The 27424-nt window shown below is 42.3% G+C and overlaps 2 protein-coding genes across 3 annotated transcripts in view; one reads left to right on the top strand and one right to left on the bottom strand.

Moving 5' to 3' along the window:
- The window catches only part of LOC132831496 (transcription factor AP-4-like), a 34082-nt gene extending 30821 nt beyond the window's left edge, over window positions 1-3261 (top strand). For both annotated transcript variants that reach the window (XM_060849672.1, XM_060849671.1), the window contains exons 6-7: window positions 339-503; window positions 1383-3261. In XM_060849672.1, coding sequence (XP_060705655.1) covers window positions 339-503; window positions 1383-1676 — 459 coding nt within the window. In that variant the 3' untranslated portion in view covers window positions 1677-3261. The remainder of the gene's footprint in view (window positions 1-338; window positions 504-1382) is intronic.
- A 482-nt stretch (window positions 3262-3743) lies between these two features.
- st13 (ST13 Hsp70 interacting protein) overlaps window positions 3744-27424 on the bottom strand; it is a 50512-nt gene continuing 26831 nt past the window's right edge. The window contains exons 8-12 of the mRNA XM_060849673.1: window positions 19158-19260; window positions 15323-15439; window positions 10642-10690; window positions 7818-7915; window positions 3744-6740 (exon numbers count right to left, since the gene is read on the bottom strand). Of these exons, the coding sequence (XP_060705656.1) occupies window positions 6612-6740; window positions 7818-7915; window positions 10642-10690; window positions 15323-15439; window positions 19158-19260 (496 nt within the window). The 3' untranslated portion in view covers window positions 3744-6611. The remainder of the gene's footprint in view (window positions 6741-7817; window positions 7916-10641; window positions 10691-15322; window positions 15440-19157; window positions 19261-27424) is intronic.

Genomic DNA, 27424 nt, shown 5'->3' with positions numbered 1-27424 from the left:
GCAAACTCCACATAGACAGTCGACCAAGGCTGGATTCGAACCCAGGTACTCTGGTGCTGTGAGGCTGCAGTATTAACCACTGAACCACCGTGCTGCATTTTTTTTAATGTGCTTCCCTACGTTCTCCTTTTTTGACCCACTCTTTCTGTCCTAAGCCCATCTGTCCGTTTGTATCCATTTCTTCCACTGCCTGTATTTCTCATTCCAGCTTCCACTTTCTCTGCCTAACTCACTCTCTGCTGCCTGTCTCCCCCTCCTTCACTTGTTTGCAGCTGAATGTTTTATATAAACAGCCTCTGATGCTTTTTCTGAAGATGTTTTTCGTTTCTCTCCATTAGCTGTCCGTCGCACACAGTCCCCCGGCACCAACTCAACACCCAACTGTCATAGTGCCAGCACCTCTGCCTCCAAGTGTCCTCCAGGTCAACGTGGTAACCATGGCACCGAGCTCCGTCATCAGTACAGTGTCCACATCGAAACAGAACTTGGACACTATTGTACAGGTATGGGGGTGTGTGGATTCAGAAGCACAATATCTTATTTACAGGATCAGAGCGCTGCAGTAGGTTTATGCATTGCTCTTGGGGGTGGTCACTCTTGTCCAGGGAGTGGTTTCCTCCTTCTGTCAGGATTGAGATGGCCTACAGTCTCCTAAGTCAAAGAGTGTGGCACTGGAAAAGCATAGCCAGTCAGGCAGCATCCAAGGAGCAAGAGATTTGATGTTTCGGGCATAAGCTCTTCAGGAATGAGGGGATGGCCCAAGGGGGCTGAGAGATAATTAGGAGGGGGTGAAGCTGAGGGAGGGAGGGGAAGGTAGATGAAGGTGGGGGTGATGGTGATAGGTTGGAAAGGGAGGTGGAACGTTTAGGTGGGAAGGAAAATGGACAGGTAGGACAGTTTAAGAGGGTGGTGCCAAGATAGAAGGCTGACTGTGGGATAAGGTGGGGGGAGGGAAACAATGAAACTGGTGAAATCTACATTGATCCGTGTATTTTGGAGGGTCCCAAGGCAGAAGACGATGCTAGAGTTTGGCCATCCCCTCATTCCTGAGGAAGAGCTTATGCTTGAAACATCGACTCTCCTGCTCCTTGGATGCTGCCTGACCGGCTGTGCTTTTCCAGCACCACACTTTTTGACTCTGATCTCCAGTCCTCACTTTTTTCCAGTGTCCTAACTGGCTGATTTGAGAGGAGATACCTGAGGCAAGTGCTGGACTTTGTGGATCTGTCAGCACAGTAGCAGGGTTGGGGTGGGGAAAGCTGACCCATTTCATAAAAGGGGACTATTAAATATTGAGATATATTTGCATAAGAGGGGTCATCTCAGTATTAAATTTATTTTGTTGTTTTTAGCAGTCACCTAAATATTCTTTCTCTTCTAAGGCCATTCAGCACATTGAAGCCACTGAACAAGGCATCAAAGAGGAGCCAGTGAGAGTCGAGAAAGAAATCTCAGCTTTCCTTAATCTTGACAGGATGCAGGAGGGCGTCAAGGAGGAACGGGAATGGCATGGGCTGGTGGCAGCTTCGCCACTGATAATCAAGAGCTCCTTCGGTGATGCGGAGTCTGAAAGTCAGGACGCTGATGGAAGACAGATGCTGGCAATGCTTAGGAGGCCCAAAGTGGAGGTGGAGCCAGTTCCATCTGTGCTAGTCCCAGGGACTGGCATCCTCTAAGGGAGACTGAAGAGACTTGTTAGTGTGAACTGTGAGAATGGAGGACAGTGTGGCCAGTCTATTGAGTTTGAGATTAAGGGACCTTTTGAGTCGCATTCCTCCCAAACTAAACTCCTTCCCATCCTTCCAGAGTGAGAGCAGCCTTGAGTGTCCTCTGGTCCCAGCTCTGTGAACAAAGGTGGAAGGGGTTGTTTTTTTTCTTGGCCAGTTCAGATTGCTGCAGTTTCCTCTCTGGCCAGTTGCCTCTGAGCAATAAGCTTGTTGTCTGGATCTCCTGTCATTGAGCCTATTGGCTCATATGGCTGATTTTATAATTTCACAACATCCAGGTAAATCCAATAGCTGTTACTAAATTTACTTCAGCAACCACCACATTTTAGCAGCAAGTAAATGTTTTAAATATGAAATTACATTTTTTTAATAACCCGATTTTTGGAATTTGTCTACCAGTGTCAATCTAAATGGCAAATTAATCCATCATTAAAAGAGCAAATCTCTTGTTATAGGAGTTAATGACAGGCGCGAGAACGTTGGACCATTTGTCTCCTAGTGAAAGACTGTTGCTCCTTTTTATTTTGTGCCTTGCTTCCTGGAGACTGTGCCTCAGTTGAGGTACTGTGTCACTTACCTGCGCTCCTTGCTATGAGGTGACTTTCCCTGACATACATATCTTGCTTAACAAACACTGGCAGTCAGTTTGACTGGGGGAGTAATGTGCATTGTTTGCTGCTTACTTTATCACATGCTCGTACTTTCCACCGAAAGGTTACTAGAGTGTGAATTGGCAGCAATAGGCCAGGCTTCATTACTTTATTCCTGGCCTGACCCAGGAGATCCAATTTAGCAGTGCAATGGATACCTCAGAGCAACTTTGCACAGACCAGAAATGGAAACTGGGACCTTCTGGCTGCCACTGCATCCAGCAATTGATTTATAGAGTTGTGTGATTGGAAGAACCCCAAGACACGTTAAGATTTAATATCAGTTATGAAGCAAACACCATTCTTCACACTGATCAAGCCAAATCACTTCACAAAAAATGTTTGAAGAGAAAATATCGGGTTAATGGTAAAGAATTTGATCTGAGAGAAAGAGTGACCCTGTACCTTCTGGGATGCTCTACCTGTGGTCTGAGATTAGGTTGATTCTTAAGAAAGATTGTGGTCAATTTGGAAACTATTTGGATGGACCCTGTATTCACACGGACATTTTTGTTTCGAGTAATTTGGGCTGACTAACCGCTTCATGGTATTCAATGCATAGTGGAGTCACTACAGGGTTTGATGTAAAGTTTTATTGTAGGTGGTATCTTTTTACATAATTTTTTTCAAAAAAAAAGTGCATTTATGGGATAATGTTAAAGAAGAATTTAGCAGTCTTTTTTTGGTGCAGATTTGAATAATCTTTTACAAGCCACAGTATGAAATGTTGTCAGTGTAGTGTGTGGCAGAACAATCATTGGTACCAAGCCTTTCAGCACATTGCTGAAATCTGGTTGGTGTAGCCTGGTCTTAAAAGGACTGCTCCTGTCTGTACATTGTATGGGAGGGGAGGGTTGTATAAAATGTTTTTAGAGCACTTAAAATCGAGTTTTTAAAAGTTATTTGTTTATTTTCTTAAAAATCTCACTTCAAATTATACAGTCTTTTTGACAATTTGAGCTTAATGCTTTGCACACAAGATTGACTTGTGACTTTTTTTGGGAAAAGGCTTAGATCTCAAAACTAATGGTTTGTGTTCTTTTTAAAAGAGAGCACTCCATATATAAATGTTATCATTCTGAATGCTGTTTTTGCAATGTTTACTCAAAAGGAGGGTGGATTTTTACTGGTGTGCCACTGGCAGGATTAGCAGTTTCTTGGTGGCCGCCCACCTTTCCAATAAACATGGGTGTGGACCAGGTGCATTTGGGCTTAGCCCCATGTCCAGCAATGTTGGCACACCCTCCACGCCTGCTTCCAGAATACAATCCACTGATTTGAGAGACACCAAAGGAGATAACAGTAACAGCAGGATTGAAAAAAAAATCAAGGAAAACAGTAAAAAGAAGTGTCTAGGAGAGTGGAGTTAATGATTTGATATGATTTTATAAGAATAGTGGAGCAGACTTGTAACTATTTCATCAACTGGCTGCTTTTAATCAACTGTGGTTGGCTGATCTTATAATAACTAAGTACAGGAAGCAGCCATTCAGCAGGTTGAGTCTAGGCCAGTGGGGTGGTTGAGTGTTTCTTCCAAGCAGTTGCTCACAGTCCAGTGGGAGTTATGGTACAGGCTGTGGTGGTTTGTAGCCCCAGGTGTTTTGACTTTTCCTGTTGTGGAAAGTTTACAGCAGTCAAACAGCAGAAGCCTCATTGTGAAATTCTCCCAAGTGGGTTCAGAAGAAATTTATAATCTTGCCACAAGACCCAGAGCAGATTGATACGGGGATTGACTGATGTACTTCTACAATTCATAGTACCTTATTGAGTAAACAGCCCTGTGTGACCCTTGAAACACTTGGCACCAGAGTGTGATTCACAACCCTTGAAGACTAGACTTGAGCAAGAACTGGTGCCCATCTTTCCATGAGGTGAGCTACAATGCTCATACCAATAGGACTACAGACCTCACTGAGCTGAGATGGTATTCAAGGATAGGGATGAACAAGGACATGAGAGTACACTGGGGTTGGACAGAAACAGCAATAAATGAACATGAACCATGAATAAAGAATAATAATTAGTGACAGGTTTGAAAAATGCTTATGTTAGGGAGGCTGTACATGAAGGAATCCTCCAGTTTTGTTAATGGGTGTCATATGCTCCAGCTGCATTGAGGCTAACAGGACATTCTTCATTGCTGTATGTTTGAACATGTGAAGAAAACAACCAGCATCATTAAAGCACTAGCAGGGTTTTTTTTCTAAAATAGACTTTCATTATATTGTGTTGTTAAGAAATTCTTTTGGAGGAGAACATTTGATGTTTTATTTGTTACTTTTTAAACATGGAAGGATGACAGTCTGTTCAAGTTTGAGTCTGGGAGATCCCGGTCCCTTTCAGCCTCGATTTAATATGTCATAAGTCACACGACACCAGTTTTTAGTCCCATAGTTTTACTTGAAATCACTGCTGCTGACTTCATCTGACAAAGGATCAGTGCTCTGAAAGCTTAGGATTTCAAATAGACCTCTTGAACTATAACCTGGAGTCATGTGACTTACGACTTTGCCCACCCCAGTCCAATACCAGCACCTTCATATCATGGCTACCATCAATTAACATTCAGAGAAGGTGAGGGGGAGGGAGGGAAGGAGGAACAATTTCACCCTAGTTCCATTTACTTCCGGAACTAAAAAAAAACTCCCAAGTGATCATAGACTTACAGCTCCATCCCCCTGAAGGGGTATCCACAGTTCATCAGAGTTAGCAGATGGGAGAAAAGGGCAGCATAACTACATACATCATACAGATTCTGCCCCTTCAGTATAGAAATTTCTACAATTATACCTCTGGGAACTTAATTTCTCCGACAAGAGTGTAAAATTGCCCACTTGCTCTTTTCATCTGCTTCCCCACTATTAAACAAGGATGGTTAATAGTATAGAGTTCTATAAAAATATAAAAATCTTGTTCATAAGAAATCAGTCTACAACAGTCTAAATAACACTGGCTTAATACAGACACAACCATGAATTCACCAGAATTTAATCTTCTGAAGGAGGCAAACAAAGACATTTTTAGGGTCAGAATAAGTAGAGTTCTCATGCTTGATATTTACATTTAATATTGCTCTCGTCAGATAGTCATTAATCTGCTTTTCAAAATGTATTGATTGTTACTGGGTAGAAATACAACTGAACCAATTAACCTAGTTGCAACCTCAGCAGTAACTACTTGACAACTGGGTGCACAAAGTTGTATGGTGGATAATAAAGACCAAGGTGTTAGTTTGTATCAACTGACTAGGCTGTCATGTAGTGGGTATCAAGGGCAATAAAGTGTCCTTTTGACTGAATACCCAAAACATTTCACATAGGAAGTGCTCAACCTTCATTCCTTTCCCCTCTAGTACCTTACCATGAAACTAGCATTTATGTCGACAGTCAGTCATTTATCCTTGGCTGCAGCTGTAAGGGTACTTGCAGCCCACTGATACATCTCCCGGTTTGTCACTTTTAACAAAAATAGTTAGGTCAGAAAGCTGCTTGGCCAGAGTGTAAGTTTGTCAAACTTCTCTTCATATTCAAAAACCACAACATGCAGTAAAATCACTGGATAGTGAAGTAGGGATTGCTCACCTATGTAGTCAAAGATGACCCACAGCATCCAAATGAATCCCCCTGGAGATTAGCTAACTCAGCAGGCAGGAGAACAAGGCTTCTTTAATGTTATCTAGCAGAGGATTAATCAAAGTTTTAAATCTGAAATACATCTGCTGCCTATAGTCTCATGCCACAATACAAACTGTGCTTAACTATGCCAAAGGTAGGTTAGAAGCACATTAATGTCTGGACTCCACACATACAGTTAATTTGTTCCCGTGTTTTTCTTTCTAAGGCAATCCATGTTTGTATTAACTCTCCACTCTACAGTTTTAAACAGTTTATTTTAGCATTAACTGATTTGCTAAAATAGAGGCATCAAATATCCCCAAAGTTTGCTAGTGAAAGGGTTAGAACTCCAAGTCTCGGTGTAAGTAATAAACCTGTTACCAGACCCAGGTCACTAAAGATATTAAGCAGCAGGAGAGGTTTTGCATGAGCAACATTTTTTTTTACTGTTGTGTCAAAAAAATTCCAAAAGATCAAATTAAATCTAGTAAGAAAAAGACCCAAAAATAAAGCAGGCTACTCTGAACTTTGGGAGGTATATAGATGCAAGAGCAGTGCATGGGTGGTAGGGAGGGAGTTCTAATTAAGATTTTATTTCAGACATTCCGTGATCTGGCTCTTTATGGCTTGGCACCAAATTTAGATGATAGTTTCTCCACGAAGTTCATCACCTTGGGGTTGTTCTGGTATTTCGAGATGTTAGCTGGGTTCTGGGCCACATCTTGGAATGCAGCCATTATCTCAGGATCCTGCAGAGAAAAACAGTTAAATAATGCTTTAATAGGCACGGAATGTAGAAAAATGCTGAAGGTTTAAGGCTAGCTTCATAATTTTCTTTTGATTAACTCTTCCAGTTTCTGAGGCTAACTAAGGATCACAGCATGCAGTACAATACTAAGCAAGGTCCCAGAGTTACTCCCCCATTTGTACTCAATTAACAGGTGTCATGAAAAGTGATGGAGCAATCTCAGGTTAGCGATCATGCCAACTCCAAATCACAAATGTGAGTTTACTAGAAGTACAGCCATCAATAACTGTGGCAATGGTTCAGTTCTCCTCATTCACATACACCTTAGCCATTACAGGAAGGGTAAGTCTCACCTAAGGGATAGCAACCTTTTGGTTAAACCAACACTAATAATGAGAGCAGCCCTATGGTCCTCTACCTTACTGTCACCCCTTCCCAATTCCCAATACAATTCTGTCCAAAACGATATTAAACATGACTTTGGGGGGGGGGTGATACAGTTTCTTAGCTTTACATGAAGGTGCATTCTAGTATGAATCACTGCCTTCAAAACAAGATGAGGGGGAAGTGAAAACATCTCTCTCTTCCTGTACATGTGCTGCTTTTGACCTGTAACTAATCAAATAGAGTTGGTGCAACGCAGCTGAAAGGACTACAAACTGCTCTTTTCCGACGTGATTAAAAAAGAGGGGAGAGGGAAACAATGATTGGAAGAGAGAACAAGTACTTCACAAATGTACCAAGAGGAAACACAATGCAGAATGCACATCTCACTTCTCTATGAGATGTTCACCAGAAGCAGTAGTTTCTCAAGCTGGACATTCACATTCCATATTTAGAAAAAACACCCACCATCTACCTGTTTCAATAAGCCAAGTCAACAATTTGACACTCCTGGATATGTACAGTGACCTGGCATCATTTGGATCAGACAGCACAGGGGCTTAAGTGTCAGGATTCCAATCCCAATCTCTCAACTACCCACCACAGTAATGGTGATTCTGGTGACGAGTGCATTTTAGTGAGCAACTACCAGATAGGACTGCACTCCGAGATTGAAAATTCGTATTACAGTTACCTGCATTGCTGCAAGCACCTCTGGATCACCAAGTAGATCATTCAGACCAGGCATTCCTGCCATCCCAGGCATTCCACCTGGAAAACCACCAGCACCTCCTGAAGATAGGAAAATTAACATTGATGCTGAATTCAAGAACAAGGTGATTATAAAGCAGCACAGATACATTGATCTCTCCCATGATTGATGGATCTGAACTCTAATTGAACAGATACATATGGAAGGCTGTTGCTTGTATAAACACCAGCCAGACTGCATATATGCAAAGGGAAAGCTGACCTCACTGGCAAATGTTAGAAAGCAGCAGCCAGCTTCCAAAATGACATGATACAGAATATGTTCAGAAACATCTTTCAGGTTCTGACAATTGTTTTAAAAAAATTTTAAAAAAGAGGCTATTGCATTTCAGTTGCAGACAACCCCCCCCCGCTACCCCAACTCCCACTTCCATGGATGACCCTTGTCCCTGCTCTAGCTGGGAAGGGAAAAGCCTTAAGCTCCTCAGTCCCTTCCTCAGCAGTGCATGCACTAGCACGGTCAGTGTGCTCAAAATAAATGCTTCTTCCAGCTTGTCCTGTGCAGCTAGCCTCATGTCACATGCAATACCTTGACGTTATGGATAATCACTCCGTTTATGGAAAACTACAATATAGGTAATGAGGAAAACTAAACGGCACTGGCTTACACGCAGACTCAGAGACCATTTAAACTATCAGACATCCAAGACCATATTAGAACACAAGTATTTAGGTGCAAATTACTGCAGATGCTGGAATCTGTACTGAAAACAAAAAAATGCTGTTAATCACAAGTCAAACAGCATCTACTGAGAGCAAGCTAACGTTTTGAGCCTTAAGACCCAAAACTCAAGTTTGTTCTCTCTCCACAGATGTTTCCTGACCCATTGTGATTTACAGCTTTATTTCTGTATAAAAACTTGATCTACAATGTAGAATTGAACTCAGTTATTAGTACATCAGTCAGGAATATCTATGAATAATAAGCAAATTGGATTTCCAAATTATCCTGGGTTCAAATTCTACAGAGTCAGACAGCACAAAAATGGACCTTTCAGGCCGACCAGTCCACACTGACCATATTCCCAAACTAATCTAGTCCCACTTGCCTCCATTTGTCTCATATCACTCTAAACCTTTCCTATTCATATACTTATCCAAATGTTTTTTAAATGTTCTAACTGTACCCACATCTAACACTTCCTCTGGCAGTTCATTCCACACAAACCATCCTGCGAGATAAAAAGTTGCCCCTCAAGTCCCTTTTAAATCCTTCTCTTCTCACCTTAAAAATATACCCCCTAGTTTTGAACTTTCCCACCCCAGGAAAAAGACCTTTGCTATTCACTTTTATCTATGCCCCCTCATGATTCAATAAACCTTTATAAAGGTCACCCCTCAACCTCTTATGTTCCAGTGAAGAAAGTCCCAGCCTATCCAGTTTCTCCATATAACTCAAACGCTCCAGTGCTGGCAACATCCTGATAAATCTCTTCTAAACCCTCTCCAATTTAATAATACCCTTCCAATAGCAGGGTGACCAAAACTGTACACTGTACTCCAAAAGTGGCCTCACCAATGTTCTGTACAACATGACATCTCAACTTCCATACTCAAATGGTATGAGCAATGAAGGTAAATGTGCTAAACGCCTTCTTTACCACTCAGTTCTTTGAAACTTGCGTTGCAGGTAGACAACGTACCTGAACCCTTAGGTCTCTGTTCAACAACACCACCTAGGGCCCTACCATCAACTGCCTTTGCTTGTTTTACCAAAATGCACTCATACAAGAGCAGCAGATATAGGAAATGACTAGTTTATGAAAGTCACCCAGTCTTCACTGAGACAGCAATGGCCAGTTACTTTTGGTCTAGCAAGGCCAGACACTGAGTTTCTGACTTACTAACTCCTGTTGGTAAGTGTATATGTAATGACATTTGAGCAAGAATAGGAGCAGAGTTGACTGCGATGCCCTCTATTATCAACTGCTGACATTCACTGTCTGGGACAGCAAAATGAAAATCAGCCACTTCTTGGGAACAATCAGAATGTTGATTGAAACTGTAGCCTAGTAAGAATTGGACGTGATGAATTAAAATGATGCAAAAGTGATGGAGTGTACATATTACTGGCAGTGTTGCAGAACTCAGAGCTTAATTTGAGGAGGCTGTCAGTTTGTGATCAACCGGAAATAGCATACAGAAAGGCAAATCAAGGCCTTCTAGGGACACACAAGTGCATTTTTTCAAGGACAACTTCCACAGTGAGTAACCAATTCAAACTGATGCTAAAACATTCACAAGCTAAATTAGAAAGGAGGCTAAAGGTGAAGAAATCAAAAATTTTGAGGCAGCAACCACTAGCTACAGAGAGCATGGGGCCTACTCTCTATCTTTGTTCACCGATCCCTACCTCACCCCTCTCCCATTTACACCCACCCCCAATCCTGAAGAGGAGTTACTTAAGAAACATAGACTTCACCTCCTGATCCTGCCTGGCTTGCTGTTCTTTCGATCTCCCACTTGATTACGGAGAGCATCTCACCACCCAAGGAACATTGATAACCATACCAGAAATGTGAAATATTTCATTGCAAATCTTGGCAACCCCATTTTGATGAACAATTTTTATTTCAAAACTGTTCAGGTCCAATCTAATTTAGTGAAGTGGTTGGAAGGATTTGCCCAGTATAACATTTAGTGTCCCTGGTCAGCTGTTGCGTTTCTCGCAGCTGTCTTAAAACAGCAGTCACCACTGAATCGGGATGTTCATCCTCTATTGGCCAAAGGAATACAGAAAAACCAACCTGGGAAACCACCGAATCCAGCTGCCCCTGGACGGCGAGCCTCTTCCTCCTGAAATAAAGAGAAGTTTCTGGATCACACATGAAGGCTACAAATCAAGAAATTAAATATTTGTTTGAATAGAGTGGCTGTTGAGACAGCTAAATGCAGATGTACCAGACCACAGGTACCCTTCTGGAGTTCAGACTCTATGCAGAAACTTTGATGCCAATTATTTTTGCAGGGTGCAAATGTCTTCAGCCAGATATCAGACTGTAAAATGCTAGTCACAAATCAGAGTCTCCTTAAAAGCAAAGGGAATCTCCAGAGTCTAATCATTATCAGGACAACACATCCCATGAACGTAACAAAGTGCTTCAGTTCCTGACTGCCAGGCACTTCCTAAACAAGAATCTAACATCCCAACTCAGTAATGACTCCTGCTCTGCTCACATGAGGAATAAAGTAAGGACTGCATTTGCTGGAGATCAGAGTCAAAAGCTATGGCGCTCGAAAAACACAGCCAGTCAGGCAGCATCTGAGAAGCAGGAGAATTCCCAATTAAGAGCTTATGCTCGAAACATCGATTCTCCTGCTTCTTGGATGCTGCCTGACCGGCTGTGCCTTTCCAGCACTACACGTTTTGACTCGGTTCACATGAGTAAGATTGCTTCTGCAGCATAAAGGTGGGGCAGCACGGTGGCTCAGTGGTTACCACTGCTGCCTCTCAGTGTCAGGGACCTGGGTTCAATTCCCCCCTTGGGCAACTGTGTGTGGAGTTTGCGCATTCTCCCAGTGTCCGCGTGGGTTTCCTCTGGATGCTCCGGTTTCCTCCCACAGTCCAAAGATGTGCAGGTTAGGTGAATTGGCAATGCTAAATTGCCTGTAGCGTTAGGTGTATTAGTCAGGAGTAAATGTTGGGGAATGGGTCTGGGTGGGTTGCTCTTCGGAGGGTCGGTGTGAACCTGTTGGGCCGAAGGGCCTGTTTCCACACTGGAGGGAATCTAATCCTTCCCAGAATCAGCAGAATGTCTAAATGACGATTCATAGTCAACAGCATGCCGGGTGAAACTGACCGTCTAACATGTAACATATCTGCCAACCATAATGTCTTATTGCAGCAAGCATTAAAAGCATATTTTACAATCTTAATTCCACACGGAGAAGGAAAATAAACCCAGAAACAAGAATCAAGAACAGGCAGAGGCACGGCAGTAAAAACTACCAGTTGATTTGAATTTCCACCCAGCATCTCAACAAAAGCTCGAAATGGGTCAGTTCATTTTCTGATTAGCTTTGGAGATTCATTCCAGTGTTTAAACCAGCCTCCTACCCTGCTTTGGGCTTTTTATGTCATGCCATTTTGAAGTCTACATAATTTAAATCTGCTCATTGAAAGCCAAGAGGATTGGCAACAATCGACTACTAACCAGATTGCAATTGAATTTAGCTGCTAATTAGGTCTTCAGCATCAGAGCAACTATAAAACTGAAGATTGTAGTAATTGAGGTTGCCCAGCAAGTAATTCACTGACAAACAAATCTCTATGATCAGGTGTCCCAGCATTTTACAGATCAGGTGAGTCTCGAGTTGTTGTAGTATTTGGCTTCAAGCCAGAAATATTATCCCACTCAGGATGCAAATAAGTAATCGAGGCTGAAAATTCTGTGCAGTACTTTTAGAAGACACTAGATTGCCCGCTAATATGAATGTAAACTATTCCATTACTACGTTTGAAGAGCCAGGATTTTCTTTTTAAGTGCCATGGCCAGTATTCAACTTTTATCCACAACAAATAAACGAGTCACTTGTGTCATGTGCTTGGACCCTACTGTGTATAAATTGGCTACTACATTCACTTCACAGTGACTACATTTGAACAGAATAACTTATTCACTTAAGTTTTTTGGGATGCGCAGACAATGAGAAGCTTTACGCAAGAGCTTGACTTCTTTGGTGAAGACTTGTCTGAAAAAAATGTCAATGTGCTATGAAGCAACAAGAAATGTCCAGATTTCACTTGTGACCTGTGAAAGGGCCATAAGTTCAGACAGATGATATCTGAACTCTTGAATTGAGTTCAAAATGCCTTGCAACTCTTTTTGCAGTCTTCTTTTCAAACACTTCTCAAAATTGATTACTGTGTGAACAATTTTGTCACCTCTATTGATATAGTTGTGAGAAGAATTAGGTGTCCACTATTACATCTTCATATTTGTGACAGAATTTGGGACTTTTAGCATGATTAAAAATGCTAGGTAAATTGCTCAACCAGTAAGAAAAACCCAACTTTTTGTATTTGCAAATGCTTGATAAGAAGAGCTTTTATAGTATTGCAATCTGAAGTTTCAAGTAGCTCTTTATTTTGACTTAAATTGATTTTTTTTAAAATTCAGAATTGTGAAACAAAATAAAAACTGCTGTAAATCTTCCTCTCTCACACACAATGCTTTATTACAATCAGAGCACCAGGGAAATTTTCTACAGTTAGACCTAGCTTTACGGGCGCACCAACATGGTCAAAGATTCTATTCAAGTGTCATGAAAACATGAAGATTTCACACAAACTCTAGTTAAACCATGACCATGAGCGAACAAATCTAACATTCAGACATCAGTTTCAATTATAGAACATGAGGTTCAGGTGTACATCACAAGCAGCATATGGATACCATCACACTAAAATTACTGACAATCCTGATGTACTGAGATTCAGATGGCTTTGCAAACTTAACTATGGTTCTTTAGGACTTGTATAATCTTAAGCCAGGCTCCTTATATGTCACTTTTCAAATATATGATCACTACTATCTAGAAGGACAAGGGTTGGTGCAGGGCCAATTACTGTTTGTTATCTATGTCAATGATTTGGATGAGAATGTACAAGGCATGATTAGTAAGTCTGCAGATGACACTAAAATAAGCGGTAAGGTGGACAGTGAGGAAGGTTCTCAGAAGTTGCAGCAGCAACTTGATCAACTGGGGAAGTGGGCCAAGAAATGGGAAATGGAGTTTAATATAGGTAAGTGTGAGGCCTTGCATTTTGGAAAGTCAAATCAAGGTAGGAGTTTCACGGTGAATGGTAGGGCCTTAAGGAGTGTAGTGGAACAGTGGGTTCTTGGAGGTCAGGTTTGCAGTTCTCTGAAAAAGGAGCAACCGGAAGAAGGGCAATGAATGTGACTTTTGGAACACTGAGCCTTCATCAATCAGGGCATCGAGCAAAGAAACCGGGGAGTTATGTTGCAGTTATACAGGACATGGGAGAGGCTGCACTTGGAGTAGTGCGTTCAGTTTTGGTCGTCTTTTTATAGGAAGGATATTAATAAACTGGAAAGAGCACATAAGAAATTTATAAGGATATTGCTTGGACTCAATGGTCTGAGTTATAGGGAGAGGTTGGACAAGATATTACTTTTTCTTCAGAGCGTAGGAGACTGAGGGGGAGGAACCATATAAAAAGGTGTAGAAGATCATGAGAGGCATGAATAGGGTGAATGCAGTCTTTTTCCCAGGACTGGGCAAGAGAGGATTGGAGGGCATTAGTTTAAAGGTTAGAGGGGAAAGAATAAAAGGGAACCTGAGGGGCAACTTTTTTTTAAAACAATAGTACGCATATGGCATGAGCTGCCAGCAAAAGTGGTTGAGGCCAGTACATTAGCAACCGTTAAAATGGCATTTGGACCATTACATGGATAGGAAAGGACTAGAAGGATATGGGTCGAGTGTGTGTGGTGCTGGAAAAACGCAGGTCAGGCAGTATCGGATCAGGAGAATCGACGTTTTGGGCAAAAGTCCTTCATCAGAAATTCCTGGTAAAGGGCTGTTGCCCGAAACATCGATTCTCCTGCTCCTCAGATGCTGCCTGACCTGCTGTGCTTTTCAAGCACCACACTCTCGACTCTAATCTCCAGCATCTGCTATCCTCACTTTCACCTTAGAAGGATATGGGTCAAGTGCAGGGAAATGGGGTTAGTGTAGACAGACATCTTGGTCGGCATGGTCCAGTTTGGGCCAAAGGCCTCGATCTCCATGCTATAGGATTATCGCTCTATGGCAGAGATATAGAAACACCACCATCTGCAAATTGTCCTCCAAGGCCACAACGTCCTGACTTGGAAATATTCAGTCAGCATCACTGGGCTACAATCTTGGAGCTCTCTCCCTAACTATTTTATGGGCCAGTCAGCCAAGAGACTTCAGCAATTCAAGGCAGCAGCTTACCATCACTGACTCAAGGGTAACTAGGGATGGGCAATAAATGCTAGCCCAGTCAGTGGTACTTACATCCTACAACTGAATAAACAAAAACCAAGATTGTTGCAATTCAAGTAAAATAGGGGCAATGTAAAGAATAGTATTATAGTGTTTCAGGTTTCCCTTAACAGGCAAGATAAAATATATGTGGGAAGAGGATGAATGGACCTGTTGGGGCAAGAGAACCATTTCTGCTTTGGACTCTATATAAAAGTTAGAGATACTACGCACAGTTACTGTCCTGTGATTCTTGTCATGAAGCGCATGCATGGGCATGGAGTTCAGTTCTACACACCCTCAAGTTAAAAGTCCATTAATATTCTCTGACCAGAATCTCTCTCAAATTAATATTTGTCCAAGCAGCTGAAATATGCACCATTAGGAGAGGAAAAGGGAGATTTTAGAGTAAAGCAAAAAAGTGAATGTGATTTTCAACACCATGCAACTTACTTTACGTGCTTTTTCATGTTCTTCCTTTGCTTTTTTAGCCCGCTCTATTCGCTCTCGAATGTCCTTCTCTTCACGCTTCCTTTCGTATTTTCTTCTGTGTTCTATAATCTTTTGAGCCTAAGGAGATTTGGTCAAATACATAGATTCTTTAATAAATAGATCTGTTCATCACCCCAAAAACCTGCTCAAAGCTGAACTCCAAAAACAGTCAGATCCTCTGCATATATATTACAGGCTATACCTGTAAAGGATTTCTTTTTTGGAAACTTTTGTCCATGCCTACTCTGGTCCTGATTTAAATGGAAGAAAATTAGCTAACTACATTTTATGGTTCGTAATCATGCATTACAAAGGGATGTAAGAGTTAATTAGAAATCCCTAATTAAGTTTATATCCACAAAATATTAAGAACAGACTTCGCCCAATGAACTTCCTAAGAACTAGGAACAGATTAGGCATTTCAGCCCCTCAAACATGCTCTGCCATTTAATAAGATCCTGGCTGATCTCATCTTGGCCTCATACCCACTTTCCTATCCATTCCCCATAACCTTCTAGCTCATTACTGATTAAAGATTTGCATACCTCCTCCTTGAATCTTGGCGATTTATAAGTAAATTATAAAGTAATTATATATAATTTATACACCATAAAGGCAGAGAATAATAGCAGGAATAGGAGTATAAATAAGTAAACATGCAATGATGATAAAAATATGCAACTTTTTTGCATATGTCAACTGATGCTTTTTTTTGTTATTCAGAAAAATACGTTTTGGGGAAAATTTGGCATGTGTATACATCAGCCATTATCTCTCAATGACAGAAAAGGCCTGAGGCTCTAAATGGCAAACTCCCATCTCTATTTTCTTCCCAAAACAGACAAGCACAATGAGATGTTTGTGCTTTTTTTAGCTAGTGTTGTTAGGATAGAAGAAACAGGAAGTAAGGAGTGGAGTTATGCCACATTGCTAATAGTTCAAACTACATGTTTAAAATAGTTTTCTGCACCGTGCTCTAACAGTGCAGTCCACTCTCAGAACAGCTGGACTCTTGGTCCATCAGCATTTGTAATTACAAGTTTTATTTTCCACCTGCGAGTTTCATAGTGCACTGAACATTTCTTTAGCCCAGCTACTTTTACAAAGAGTTGCAGCATACAGTGACAGACAGCTGAGTTCACACAAATTCAAAGTAACAGCTTTGAATTCTTGCTGCTTACATGGTTAGGTCTTCAAGCCTATACTTGTACAAGTCAGAGCACAGCTATGGCTTCCACTCCTAAACCTAATCCAGAAACGTGGTCTTGCCAGTCTTCCCTCTCTGATGCACAAATTATTTTAAACAACATTGTCTCAATCAATACCGATTCCTCAACAAACATCAAAAATAGCGTACCTGATCAAAGTGCTACTTATGGGGCTCGCTGAGTGCAAACTGCCTGCTGCATTTTTTACATTGGTTAGAGTGGATTATTGTAAAAGCCCAATTGATTCACAGATATCATTTAAGCAGAAAAAAAACTTGATGCCTTTAGCCATTCTGGCCCATATACAACACCAGCCCCATACCAAAGTAGTTGATGCTTAACTGAGCCCTGCAGCAAGTGTAACAAATCAAGATGTCTAGGAATGGCTATTAAATGTTGGTCTTGTTATATTTCAACAGTAGAAACTAAGGTAACCAGAGCTTTTGAAAGAATCAGTGACTGCACTTCAAAAGTACTTCAATGACTACAAGAACTACCTCCAAGTTCGGAGAGATTCCATATCAAATTTTGTTTAATGCTTTAGGATGCTATTATTACATTAAGGGCCCTGTATTAACTGCAGATTATTGTTGAAATTTCAGGTTTGTTTTCAAGCAGGACGCATTTGAAATGCTAGTCCTCCATCTTTCCCCAGCTGTCTGCACATGTTTAAAGTAACCAGCAGGGTAGACTACCTTGGGTACAGTCACAGATTCTAAACTTAAAACAGCTCCAATTATTTTTTTGTAAGCCAAATCTTGGAACTGATCATCTCAATGTTTATTTGCCTTACATAAAAATGTCTTGATGTGATACTCCAGTTAAATGGAGGAACATTTTGGTGCAGAAGCAAGCTCATTAAGGGCCAGAATGGTTCAGAACATAATGGTAGGTGGTGATTAAGTGCTAATGTTATTGGATTAGTAACCAGAACCCCAGGCCTATGTTCTGGAGATATCAATCTCATTGGATGGTGCAGTCTGAATTCAACAAAAGAAATCCGGAAGAATAATCGAGCCTGATGGCTCCCATGGTAACCACTGCTGATTGCCACATAAACCCATCTGGTTTATTAATGAACTTGAGGAAAGTAGCTATCTATAACCTCAGACCCACAGCAATATGGTTGACTCTTAAACAGCCCTCTGGGCAATTAATACTGGCCTAGCCATCAACACCCACATCCCATGAACAAAATATAATTTTGGCCACTGAAAATTCCAATGCCTACTAACCCACTTCACATTTCCAGCATTAACTGTTATTTCATATTACAATTATAAGCTGAGAACTTGATCACTTCTCTTTCCATTCTGTGGTACTAGCAGATTTTAAGTAATAATGTAACAAGTAATGTAATAAATTAAGTAATTTGAAACAACTTTCATTTACATCAAGTATTCTATAGTGCTTCACAGGAGCACTAGCAAAGTTTGATACTGAAGCATTAAAGAGAAATTACAGAACATAGTAAGGAAAATTTTGGTGAGTTAGGTAGGCTTTAAGCATTGTCTTCCACCAATGTCATCTACTGTATCTGTTGAACACGATGTGGTCTCCTCTACAATCGGGGAGACAAGACGCCAACTTGCATATTGTTTCAGGGAACATCTCTGGGACACCCGCACCAACCAACCCCACCCGCCCTGTGGCTGAACACCAACTCCCCCTCCCACTCCACCAAGGACATACAGGTCCTGGGCCTCCTCCATCGCCAAACCCTTACCACCTGACACCTGGAGGAAGAAGGCCTCATATTCCGTCTTGGGACCCTGTAACCGCTTGGGACCATTGTGGATTTCACCAGTTTCCTCATTTCCCCTCCCCCCACATTATCCCAGCCCAAGCCTGCAACTCAGCACTACCTTGTTCTGGATTAGTGGTGCTGGAAGAGCACAGCAGTTCAGACAGCATCCAAGGAGCAGCAAAATCGACGTTTCTGGCAAAAGCCCTTCACTACCTTTCTCTTCTATCTGCTCCACCCTCCTCCCCGACCTATCATCTCTCCCCCACCTTCATCGACCTATCGTATTCTCAGCTACCTTCCCCCAAAACACACCCCCCCCCTCCCATTTATCTCTCAGCCCCCCAGCCTCATTCCTGATGAAGGGCCTACGCCCAAAACGTCAGTTCTCCTGCTCCTTGGATGCTGCCTGACCTGCTGTGCTTTTCCAGCACCATGCTCGAGATTTCCTTTAAGGATAATCCCAATAGAAAGGAGTGGGGAAGGTAAAGAAGTTTAGGGAGGGACTTCAGAGGCTGTGGCCTCAGCATAGGTAACTAATGGCATTGTTGCCAATGGTGTCTTGATTAACACTGGGGATGTTCAGAAATAAAAAATGGCACTACGCTATAGAACGAGAGGAGTTTACAGTAGGTATGGAATGAGACAGCCAAATGAGGGATTTGAAACTGGAATAAGATTTTCAAAAGCACTTCCACATAATGATTTTTACGCAAAAACAAATCTGAAAACTGCATGAAGTTGGGTCAGAGAAACCAATTCCATCAGTAAATCCTTACTTTGCTATTTATTCTCCAAGACACAACATTTTAAGCAAAAATGTATCCAGAATGTGGTCACTTACCCGAGGTTGCACCTCCTTCAGCATGGCGCTAGCATCATCATCGTAATCTAGTTTACAGGCTGTGGCCAGATCTCGGGCTGCCTCCTCCCAGTGACCAAGCAATCTATTTGATAGAGTAATTATAAAACAGCAAGGTTTACAACTAGAAGCTTCAAACCCACAGATTCAATAGCTTTTCAACCACTATCAATAGTTACTAGAATTGACATGTCTAAAGCTGCCAACAGGGCAGAAATTATTAACGACAAGCAAAGTTTACCTGCACATTCATATCTTTATTTCAGCACGAAATCTTACATTATTACTTAAAATCTGCTAGCACCACACAATGGAAAGAGAAGTGATCAAGTTCTCAGCTTCTCAGGAACAAGTGAAAGAACACAATAACTAACAAATCCTACTACTTTAAACATTTCCCATTTTCAGCAGTCCCACGGGTTCAAAAGAGACTAGCTGCCACTCTTGTCTGATGATTCTGATAAGTCCAAAGAGAGTTTAACCAACCAATGACTGAGTGATACAAGCCAAGGGAGTTCCAGATCAAAGTCCTAGTATTGCACAACTTAGCTGATTTCAGCCAGGGTTACATGGCTTCAGCCGCCCTGGGTTAAAAGGGGGAGAAACAATCAGCTCCTCAGAACTACTGACTCTTACTGGACATGCCCACCTGCAGAGTCAGGATAGGATTAAACACATTCAAATATAATCTCTCTGGCTACGTGGAAGGCATCTTGAAACCTATTGTACAGGGGATCTCCAGCTTCTGTCGCGACACGACGGATTTCTTACAGAAACTCAGCACCCACGGACCAGTCGAACAGGGAACATTCCTCGTCACAATGGACGTTTCCACACTCTACACCAGCATCCCCCACAAGGATGGCATTGCAGCAACAGCCTCAGTACTCAACACCAACAACTGCCAGTCTCCAAACACCATCCTACAGCTCATCCGCTTTATCCTCGATCATAACGTCTTCACCTTTGACATACAATTCTTCATCCAGACACACGGAACAACCATGGGAACCAAATTTGCACCCCAATATGCCAAGATTTTTAAGCACAGGTTCGAACAAGATTTCTTCTCTATGCAGGATCTCCAACCAACATTGTACACCAGGTACATTGATGACATTTTCTTCCTCTGGACTCATGGTGAGGAGTCACTGATAAAACTACACAGTGACATCAACAAGTTTCATCCCATCATCAAACTCACCATGGACTACTCTCGACTGTCTCATTCTTGGACACGTGCGTCTCCATCAAGGGTGGACACCTCAGCACCACACTCTACCGCAAACCCCACAGACAACCTCACAATGCTACACTTCTCCAGCTTCCACCCAAAACATATTAAAACAGCCATTCCCTATGGACAAGCCCTACGCATACACCGGATCTGCTCAGATGAGGAGGAACATGACGGACACCTGGAAGTACTCAGGGATGCCCTCACAAGAACGGGGTACGATGCTCAACTCATCGACCGCCTGTTCCGACGTGCCACAGCAAGGAACCGTAATGACCTCCTCAGGAGACAGACACGTGCTGCAACTGACAGGGTACCCTTCGTTGTTCAGTACTTCCCAGGGGCTGAAAAATTACACCATGTTCTTCGTGACCTGCAACACATTATCAATGAGGATGAGCACCTCACCAGGACCTTCCCCACACCTCCACTACTTGCCTTTAAACAACCGCCAAACCTCAAACAGATCATTGTTCGCAGCAAACTGCCCAGCTTTCAGGACAACTCTATACAACCCTGTCACGGTGGACGCTGCAAGACGTGTCAGATTGTGGACATAGATACCACTATTACGCGTGGTACGACTATTACCTCCCACCTTGTACATGGCAGGTACTCATGTGACTCAGCCAACGTTGTCTATCTTATACGTTGCAGGCAAGGATGCCCGGAGGCATGGTACATTGGGAAAACCAAGCAAAGGCTATGACAACGGATGAATGGGCACCGCACTCTCAGTTGGGGAACACTTCAGTGGTCCAGGACATTCAGCCTCGGACCTTCAGGTGACCATCCTCCAAGGTGGACTTCGGGACAGGCAGCAGAGGAAAGTGGCCGAGCAGAGGCTGATAGCTAAGTTCGGTACCCATATGGAGGGCCTCAACCGGGACCTTGGGTTCATGTTACATTATAGGTGATCACCATTGCACCACACACACACACACACACACACACACACACACAAACACACAGACTTAAGACACTCTGCACTCACTACACACACTTTCTCTCACTCAACCCCCACCCCAAACAGACACACACAGACAGACAAAGACCCACATGCACACATTTTGTGTAGTGAATTCGTACTTGCAGAGTTACATTGCATTTTGCTCAAAAACTACATACATTCATGTAGAACTCTTGAGCTCAAAAACTTGAATTTATGTAAAACTCTTATTTCACTTATTAGATTAGAATCAATCTAAACATCAGGTCATAGACAGAACACAGGGGGCTAACACCTTCAACATATTGTCGAGCTATCACCATTGTTAACAGCTAACCCAAGAATGCACCTTTTAAAAAAAAAAGGGTTTTGTGATCTACAAATGAAAGAAGTGAAACTATCACTGTATTCTAACAGATGAAAGGCTGAACAGAATCAATTTTTCAATGTATCATTTCAGTTACATCACACTGCAAATTTTTGCTATAAATTCTGTGTTACGATCGAGCCCTCCACAATCTCCTGATGAAGGAGCATCGCTCCGAAAGCTAGTGTGCTTCCAATTAAACCTGTTGGACTACAACCTGGCGTGTGATTTTTAACTTTGTACACCCCAGTCCAACACCGGCACCTCCAAATCATGTCAAATATAATAGCCCACCAACATGCGGCCAAGACTTATATACATGATGCCCACATGGCCACATTCTAGCTTTGGCAAAAAGAAAATGCAGAGTAGAGCTAGGGAAATAAATGTAGCTACAATTATATACTGCATTCTCAGAATAAGACCACTCTATAACTGAAAACTGACCAGAAAAGATGCCACTTTTAAAATAAAAATCACAAAGATCAATTTGGTCACACCAGGAAAATCAGGAATCATTTCGGCATCACGAAAAGTCAGTTCTCTCAGACAGATGACCAGCTTGTCGCCTGGGGTTTGACTCGCTACCTTGGTTAAGTGGAGGTAACAATCCCCTGCTCAAGGATTAAATAGACAGTCATGAAGGAAACGCTCAAGAGAAATTCAAAAGTTTTCTGCGTCCAGTGAAACACACTGCATTCACTATGATCAGATGACCATCTAGAATATACTGTTCTCCACCGTTCCAGAGACCCTGGCCTACTCAATCTTCAAGGTTGATTCAATGAAAATACTAAAGCAACTGAGAAGCCATCACAGAAGAAACATCACCTTTACAGGGCTTACTTCAATAACAAATTATTAGCCAAACATAATCATTATCAAAACATTTAAAGGACTGAGATGAAAGGTGTCTAATTCATTCATATCAATAACATGTAAACAGAAATAGGCCATTAGTCCCTTGAGCCACTGCCATTCAGAGAGATCATGGTCGATTTGTGGTCGAACTCTATAGACTTGCCTTTGGCTCATATCCCTTCATATAATTACTTAACAAAAACGTGTGTCTCTCAGATTTAAAAATACGAACTGATTCAACCACTTTGCGGAAAAGAGTTCCAAAATGTTCACTACTCTGTGCATGTAGAAGTGCTTCTTAACATCAATCCTTAATAGCCTGGCCCTAATTCCCAGACTACGCCCCCTCTAAGTTCTAGAATGTCCAACCAGTGGAAATGATTTATCTTTATCGACCATGTCTTTTCCTGTTAATTTCTTGAAGACTTCAATCAGATGACCCCTTAACTTTCAATAAACATTAAAATAGGCTTACTATGTATAACGTCTCCTTACAATTTAATCCCTGAAATCCAGATATCATTCTTGTCACCTATGCTGTACTCTCTCCAAGGTCAAAACATTCTTCTGATCTGCTCACGGTAGTCTAAATGGAGTCTAACCAGGGTTGTGTGTGTAGCTGCAGCATTACATTTGCACCCTTATCCACAAATCCTCTAAATGTAAAGACCTGCATTCCCTTAGCCTTCTTGATTATTTTCTGTACCTGTTCACAACAGTTCTGAACTTCCAAGTCTCTTTCGACATTCCATCTAGAAAGTATTTTGATCTACCCTTTTACAGTCCAAAAAGGATAATCATATTTGCTTACATTGAAATCAGTTTGTCACAGTTTTGCCCATTGACTTAGTCCATCAATACCTCTTGGCAATTTTTATACTATTTACTGTCTACAATGTAGCCTAATTTTGTATCGTCACAGAATTTCCATTTTAAACTAGCGGCATTTGGGTGCCAGTCTATTTTTGTGAAGGGGTTTAAAATCTAAGTCAGCGTTCCCTGAATCATGGTTAGAAATTAGCACGTCAGAGGGCCGACTAACCGAAATTTGCTTACATTGCGGGACTTACGACAAGAGTGAGTGCTTGTGGGAGTATTTCAAGCATATCCTCAAATCTCAGCTGTCAACAGTCTTTCCCATCTATGCGCTCCTCCCTCCTCTCCGACAAATCACCTTCTCCCCCACCTTCATCCACCTACTGCATTCTCAGCATACATCTAGCCGCCATGATGAAGGTCTCCAAGCCCTCCGTTCCTTCCTCTCATGCCATCCCAACCATACCCTTCCAATGACACCCTCATATGCCTGGCCGTAATGGTCCTCGCCCTTAACAACATCTCCTTCCAATCCTCCCACATCCTCCAAACCAAAGGGATAGTCATGGTTACCAGCTATGCCTCTGTCAGGTATGTGGAACAGTCCCTCTTCCCCAGCTACACCGGCACCATTCCCCACCTTTTCCTCCACTACATCGATGACTGTGTATCAGCACTACCTCGTGCTCCCACGAGGAGGATGAACTGTTTCTCATCTTCACTAACACCTTTTATCCTGACCTCAAATTCACCTGAAACATCTCAGACACTTCCCTCCCCTTCCTGGACCTCTCCATCTCCAACACTGGCACCAGGGACAACTACTACTACAAACTCACCAACTCCCACAGCTACCTGGACTACATATCCTCCCACCCTGTCTCCTGTAAAAATGCCATCCCTTATTTCCAACTCCTCCACCTCATCTGTTCCTAGGATACCCAATTCCACCATAGAAAATCTCAGGTGGCTGTCTTCTTCAAAGATCGCAAGTTCCCCTCCCACATGGTCAACAATGCCCTCCAATGCATCTCCTCTATTTCCAGTACCTCTGCCCTTGAACCCCACTCCTCCCAATGCAACAAGGACAGAAACCCTCCTGGTCCTCACCTTCCAACCTATCAACCACCGTGTACATTGCATCATCCTCAGCCACTTTCGCCACCTACAAACAGACCCCACCACCTGGGATATATTTCCCTCCTCACCCCTATCAGCATTTCTGGGAGACCATTCCTTCTGCAACTCCCTCGTCAGATCCACACACCCCTCTCCCAGCACTTTCCCCTGCCACCCGCAGAAAGTGAAAAACCTGCGCCAATATCTACCCTCTCACCATTGTCCAACGCCCCAACGGATCTTTCCACACCCGACAGAAATTTACCTGTATTTCCACCAATGTCATCTACTGTATCCATTGCACCCGATGTGGTCTCCTCAACATCAGGGAGATAGGATGCCAACTTGCGGATAGTTTCAAAGAACATCTCTGGGACACCTGCACTAAGCAACCCCATCGCCCCATGGCTGAACACTTCAACTCCACCTCCCACTCGACCATGCCAAACCTTTACCACCTGATGACTGGACGAATTATGCCTCATCTTCTGCCTTGGGACCCTATAACCACACAGGATTAATGTGGATTTCACCAGTTTCCTCATTTCCCCTTCCCCCACTTTATCCCAGTCTCAAGCATCCAACTCGCACCGCCCTCCTGACATGTCCATCACCTTTTCCAAATATCTGCTCCACGCTCCTCTCCCTCACCTTCACCTGTTTACTGCATTCTCAGCTACCTTCCCCCACCCGCACCCCAACCCCCTATTTATCGCTCAGCGCCCCCTGGCACACAAGCCTCATTCCTGAAGGGCTCATGCCCAAAACATCAATTCTCCTGCTCCTCAGATTCTGCCTGACCTCCTGTGCTGTTCCAGCACCACACTCCTGACCCCATACCCTCAAATCAACCCAATGAAGAAATAAACCACCACATGTTGCTATCTCTTGTGATCCTTTCACACATTAGAAATAGCAAATGCAGTCAAACTCCCGTCTTGCAGCAAAGCTACAGCAGCTTTATTCATTTTCTGTGGCATAGTGGCAATATTCCTCGACTGGTAATTCAGAGTTCCAGGCTAATCAATGTTCTGGGGATATGGGCTCAAGTTTCCTTATGGCACATAATAATTTTAATTAAATTCATAAAATCAAGATTTCATGCTGGTTTCAGCAACAGCAATCATGAAACTATCAATGGTTGTTGTAAAAGCCCATCTGGCATACTAATGTGGAGGCAAGAAAATAACAGTAATGTGGTTCATTCTCAACTCCCCTCTGCAATGGCCCAACCATCTGCTCCACTCATGGGCAGATATTGATGGATAACAAAAGTCAGTCATGTCCACAAAGAATTAAGAAAACAGGTGACGCTAACCCAAATGAGTTCTACATGGCCAGAGGTCATGTCTGCTCAAGAAGCTCACTTTCTGACTGAGAAAGCATCCACCATCCTGGAAGAATACAAAAACTGCCCTTCCAAATAGGTGGAATTGAAATCTTGGGATAGCTGTCATGAAATCTCACACCTGCCCACTTTAGACAGAATCCTTCCAAACCATCTGGTAGAGCATCTCAATTAGGATCAGCTGAGAGACAGACTTTGCATTTTAAAAAAGGTTTGAGAAAGGTTGAGAAAATACAGTGCTTGCAGTTGACAGCTCCAGCAGAAAAGCAAGAGCAGAACATGTAGTCTTTTGTGGACTTGACTAAGATGGTTGACAGAGTCCTTGAGGGGCACTGGAAGGGATTCAGCTTCCCTCAGAAATGCATAACAATAAATTCATGGTTTATATACGTTGGGGGATAGTGAGTCTTCTGACCCATTCCCAGCTATTAACAGAGTTAAACAGGGCTGCATACTAACACCAACTGTTTTTCTCCACCATGCTCTCTGATGCCTTCCATGATGATCCTCACATCAAAATTGCAAATGGCGTAACAGAGGAAGCTGCTCAATCTGAAACAACTTCATATAAAGACTAAGTCTCCAAAGAAAATTTTACAATTTATTTGTCAATGACTAGTGGACAGCTTAGAGCTGGACAGGCAATGTAGCATGGCTTTGTTTTCCAATGTACGCAACAACTTCAGCCTTACAGTCATCACAAAGGAAACCAAATAACATACGCACTAGCCCTCCAGTCCTACCTCAAGACTGAAGTTTCAGTCATTATCAAAAACCGTCAGTACTGGATAAGTTCACTTAACTCAGTAGTACATGATCACACATTGTCCAAATAAGACGCTTAACTACTTTCACTGAAACTGCCTTTGGAAGCCACTGTAGATCCAACAGTAGCTTATTTAGGAGCTCAAGTGTCACCTAAGTCTAAGTCTGGGAAAGACTCATACATGAATGCCACACACGGCATAAACTAAAAAATGAAGCAGCCTCCCCAAAAGGAAATGCATACGAGAGATGGAAAGAAAACGTATAGAGAGGAAGTCCTGAGCCAGCAAGTAATTCAAAACTCAATCTTCTCCTACTGGCAGCAGAACCTTGCAGGTACTAAGTCATGTAACTGATGGTAACCTTACCAAACAACTCAAAATTTTCTCATCACCCAGAGTTCAAACAAGGAAGAATTGTCAGATTGTTGGCGTGGATTAAGATCTTTCGTTATTGACATGAAGGATCTTAATCCAAGCCTGCAATCAGGACAGGACTTGATTAATGTGAAGTGGGCATTGGGCAACTCTGCTTAATGTTCAAACACTCACCAATACTCACAGCCTCAAACATTGCTCCTGAAGGTAGGGACGAAAGCTGAAAGTCTAACTGTACCCCATACAGCAATCATGCAGAACAGGGACAGGAAAAAGGGTACATTTTAAAATAATATTCTGGAAGGACACTGGATAACATTTAATAAGGGGTTCCTCTTCGCTGTAAAACACTTAGATGCCTACAGCATTCAACCCTTTTTGCTTGTGTTTGTTTTAAAACAAGCTTCTAT

This window comes from Hemiscyllium ocellatum, chromosome 33, assembly GCF_020745735.1.
Source record: "Hemiscyllium ocellatum isolate sHemOce1 chromosome 33, sHemOce1.pat.X.cur, whole genome shotgun sequence".
In the NCBI taxonomy this organism is placed as follows: Eukaryota; Metazoa; Chordata; class Chondrichthyes; order Orectolobiformes; family Hemiscylliidae; genus Hemiscyllium; species Hemiscyllium ocellatum.
This window is presented reverse-complemented; position numbering and strand designations above follow the sequence as displayed.